The sequence below is a fragment of the Coffea arabica genome, chromosome 7e (assembly GCF_036785885.1).
Source record: "Coffea arabica cultivar ET-39 chromosome 7e, Coffea Arabica ET-39 HiFi, whole genome shotgun sequence".
NCBI lineage: Eukaryota > Viridiplantae > Streptophyta > Magnoliopsida > Gentianales > Rubiaceae > Coffea > Coffea arabica.
The window spans coordinates 10,887,535-10,892,131 of record NC_092323.1 but is presented as its reverse complement, the minus strand read 5'-3'; the positions used below and the strand labels follow the sequence as shown (position 1 = coordinate 10,892,131).

The 4,597-nt window shown below is 38.2% G+C and overlaps 1 protein-coding gene across 2 annotated transcripts; it reads right to left on the bottom strand.

Moving 5' to 3' along the window:
• Positions 1 to 901: 901 nt before the first annotated feature.
• LOC113702184 (protein DJ-1 homolog D-like) lies at positions 902 to 4,193 on the bottom strand. 2 transcript variants are annotated; one of them, XM_027223248.2, is made up of 5 exons: positions 3,993 to 4,193; positions 3,779 to 3,895; positions 2,590 to 3,030; positions 1,678 to 2,040; positions 902 to 1,395 (listed from the first exon to the last, which is right to left on the bottom strand). In XM_027223248.2, exons 1-5 carry the CDS (start codon positions 4,056 to 4,058, stop codon positions 1,207 to 1,209), a joined length of 1,176 nt encoding a protein of 391 aa, XP_027079049.1. In that variant the 5' UTR covers positions 4,059 to 4,193; the 3' UTR covers positions 902 to 1,206. The 2 variants fall into 2 exon arrangements, with proteins under 2 accessions (XP_027079049.1, XP_071915541.1); XM_072059440.1 differs by having other exon boundaries at positions 3,779 to 3,914; positions 3,993 to 4,131.
• Between the last annotated feature and the right edge of the window lie 404 nt (positions 4,194 to 4,597).

The window sequence follows — 4,597 nt, the reverse complement described above, 5'->3', positions numbered from 1 at the left end:
AATAGAGATGTAATCTTTATTTTTTGATGGTCGCTGAGTCAAAGTTTGGTAGTTAAATATTTGCTTGTCATCCATTCAATTTTCGTGGCATCAGGCAATTGCGGCCATCGGTATATTAGTATTTATTGAGGTAAGCAAAGGTCAAATGTAGCGGAAACACAAACGGCAGATTGGACCATGGAAAGGGCTCCATTGGCAACCTTCTGCACCTACAACCATGGCAGGTTGCATTTTGCACCCCTTTCGGTGCACAATCAAATTGATATAATAAACAAGTCAAGATAAAATAAATAAATGAATAACGCAAAAGATAAAAATTGAATTAATTTGTCAAAAAGCTCTTGAAAGCAACATCTCTTTGGATTTTGGATTAAAATACCCATTCTTTGTAAGGAAGTAGCTGATGCAAAATTTTCCTATCACAGTTATTGAATCTCTAGGCTTTCGTTGTGGATGGCCGACATGGACTCCAACAAATTATATATATATATATATATATATATATATATATATATATATATATATATATATATATATAAAAGGTACTACTAGTAGTATATAATTGATGCGTGAAATGTTCCAAATAGTTTTGGACATTATCCTTTTAGCTGTAGACTGCGAAAAGAATTTCGCAAGTTCAACGTTACCGTGTAAGGAAAAGAAAAGGGGAAAAATTCCATTTCAGCTAAAAAAAGATTCTTCCCACCTTTTACGTAAAATGGTAAAAGCCTCAAATAACGAATATTGCTACTTTGTGCTTCTTTAACAAAATAATCTTATATATGTATATTTTTTTAGCTTTTTTTTTTTTTTTTTTTAAAAAAAGAAGACTTGTGAACACTTTTTAATACGCTTGAAAAAAATATCACGTGATCCAATCTACCACGTAAATACACCAAACTCCATCATAACGAGTGTTCAGCATCGTATGGTATTATTTTCCTTAGTACTGTTCTTTTGGGCACTGGCACACAAGGGTTTAGCTGGAGTGATTCATCCTCAACCAAATGTGCCATTAGAAATCTCCCCAAGAGGAGGAAGGAAACACTACTGTATTACACAAGTAAGCAAGCTAATTAATGTTCTCTCATCTAAAGCCTTCACATACAAAGCAGAGAGAAAACCCCACCACCATTTATTCAGCAGAGAGATGCATCTTTGTATAGCAGCAGAAAACATCGTTGAAGGTTAGTATTGATGTATAAGCTAAAACGATACATCTATGCCAAGCAGTGCCATGAGCTGTGAAATGAACTGGGGATGACCTGGCCAAGCTGCTCCAGTCACCAGATTTCCATCGGTGAAACAACGATCTATCGGTTCGGGTTCTAACCAAGATGCCCCAGATAGAACCACATTAAGCTTCACAGCAGGGTATGCAGTACATTTCTTTCCCTGCAAAGGATATATCAAAACGAGAATTAGAACACAGCAGCCCAAACAACTTTTTCAGCCATATATTATCATGCGGGATCATAGAACGAGAATACGACTACAATCTACATGGACTGTCCTAAAAGCACAGGAATTGGATCCATAAGAGGAAGTACAAAAGGGTTACCAAGCATAAATAATTGGTAATCATCCAAAAATTGTCTAGCATGACAGAGGCCATTCCTTGGTTGATTTATCAAAGAGGAAATAATGAACAAAGATTGGTCTTCAAATATTCATTACCTTGAGAACACCAGCAGCAGCCAAAATCTGTTGCCCATGGCAAATAGATGCTACTGGTTTGCCAGACTCCATAAAGTGTTTCACCAATTTTATAACACTCTCATTCAGTGCTAAGTATTCTGGAGCTCGGCCCCCAGGGATCACAAGAGCATCATAGCTCGAAGCATCCACAGCTCCAAAATCAGCTGTTAGGGTAAAATCATGGCCCGGCTTCTCACTATATGTTTGGTCACCTTCAAAATCATGGACAGCTGTTGCACATTTGTCTCCGGCACCCTTGTTGGGGCAAACAGCATCAACATGGCACTCAAGAGCCTGAAAGGACTGAAAAGGAACCATAACTTCGTAGTCTTCCATGAAATCCTGCAGCAGGAGAGAGCAAATGTGAATCCTCGCAAAAGATGGAATATTGCAAAACCATGTACTGATGTTCAACACAACCAATTATGAGGTCAGATGAAAAGCAATGGTGACAACACATAGTTAATGCCAGTCAAACATCATAGGCCGCCTGTGAAGGCAAGGAGCCACTCATACACCAATGATGGCTTGAAGCGACAATAAACATATTGCAACAAGACAGCTTTGATGGCTACTACCAACTTCAGCTTATTTGAGTACCAGGAAACTAGATTGTATGGGAACCACAATCATAACCATTTTGACATTGTATATAGACTTCTCATTCTAATGAGAAGTTTTTCAATGGTACAGCTGGCTGAAGTTACATCTACTTTCTCATCAGCAGATCAACCATAAAAGTTGGCAGATGCTCTGCATCTTAAAGTTCCCATAAACTACATCGAATACAAACCAAATTTAGGTGCCAAAATTCCAAATACGAACAACAGTTCTGTAAACGGATTTGTTTAGCATGAAGTTAAATCAGGATAGCTTAAGCTTACTGCTTACCCCACAAATAAATAATATTCGTTTCGCAGAACCAGTTATGCTGCCACCCAGTGCCTTGATGAAAAGGTTAATAAACTCAGGATGTCCTTCGTATGTGGCTCCTGTGATGAGATTGCCATCAGCAACACATGAAGCCCAGGTCTCTGGTTCTACCCAATGAGCACCTGCGGCAATTAGTACAGGCTTGAGAGCAGGATAAGCTGTACATCTCCGGCCTTTCACTGAATCTGCAGCTGCCAAGATCAATTGTCCATGGCATATTGATGCAATAGGCTTCTGAGAATCCGCAAATTTTTTAACTAAGGATAAAACAGATTTATCCATGGCAAGATATTCTGGAGCACGTCCTCCCGGTATGACCAACCCATCGTATGTGCCGGTCTCTACTTCGTCAAAAGTTGCATTAAGGGTAAAGTTGTGGCCTCGGGACTCAGTATAAGTCTGAGATAGTTGAGGATGACAAAGCAAGGAATGTTATAATAATTAGAGAAGTACAACAAAAATCAGATTGATTTTTCTCCAATTAATTGCTCAGAACAAACTTTTCTTCAGAGTAAGAGAACATAAAACGGAATGAGAAACCCAAATTTGTTGCTCATACACTATGGAAAAACTTTGATGCACATTTAGCCTTTCATCCCCTGGTCCACCGTCCCAGCCCCTCACCCACTGCACGACCTCTTCCCATGCATAAACTTCAAATGTAGAGCAAAAACAAATATTTGCTTTATAATATACATAAGAGTAATTAAACAAGCATTAACAGCCATGTTTGGATATAGTGAAAGACCCAATCCCATCTTACTAATATACATCCTTAATTGAATAACTAGCTCTTGCTTTACAAAGTGTAATTAAAAGCAAGAACTTATCAGTCCAACTAAAGTAAGCAGTAATAGCAGCTACTTCCTATTTCCTAAATACAACAACCACACTACCTATGATAGTATCTGTAGACGAGAAGTTGACGAAGTAATACTCGATCAATCTATTCATTTCATTTCTTTATACTAAAGTACCACATCCGAATTCCCAAGTTTCAATCAAAACCGTAGACCTTCTTCACTATTAATTTGCTACATAAGAGTTCTACAACCAACTCAAAATATTCAAATGAACTTATCCTCGACGCCGATTTAAGGTATTCCTTAAAAAGTACAATCAATAGAGAAACAGAAAAACAACAGACCTGGTGACCGGAAAATTGATGAATAGATGTGCGGCACAAGTCACCAGCTTTCTTCCCGGGGCAAACTGCATCAACAGCTACTCCATAGGCCAGTAATGCTTGAAACGGGACCATCACCTAGGAATTTAACATCCAACTATGCAAAAATGTAATCTTGCATTATACTAGATCGTTCTATCAGTTACAAAAGAAGTATGAACAATAGAGAACCTACCTCGTAGTCTTCCATGTAGTCTCCGCATAACAAAAGAACCCTTTTCTGACCATTGGGTTTAGCCATTCTTCCGAGGGGATTCTCGATTTTGGTGTGTGGAGCAGGAGGTTCTGGGACTGATCCTCTTGGTTTGGCCACTGGTGCGGAGAAGAAAGTAACAAGAAAAGGAACTGTAGTAATGTATTCTTCTCCAGGCCTTTTCAAAGGTCAATTTTTGATTAAAAAAGGGGTGTTTTCTTGAATGTCATAAACGCCCTTGAATCCTTGGTCTGTGAAGGGATATTAATAATGTTATGCAATTCTTCTCTGGGTGGTTTTGTAAATATAAAAGTTGCAGGAGGAAACTAAAAATAGAAAATGGCATGCGAAAGAGCAATTAGCAAATGACACTAGTCAGCTAAAAATCAGATCGTGATTAGCCAGAGTGTGTCCTAGTCTACGTTTTTACGAATGGTGCATCATATATTCACATGATTATCTCTGGAGATTTGTTTTCCGGAGAATTCTTCCTCGAGATTCTTGACTTTGCATTATCAAGGAGTATAAAATGCTAAAGATTTGATATTTAGTTTAAATATAGAAACTCCCCTCGTGAGCATGTTTGG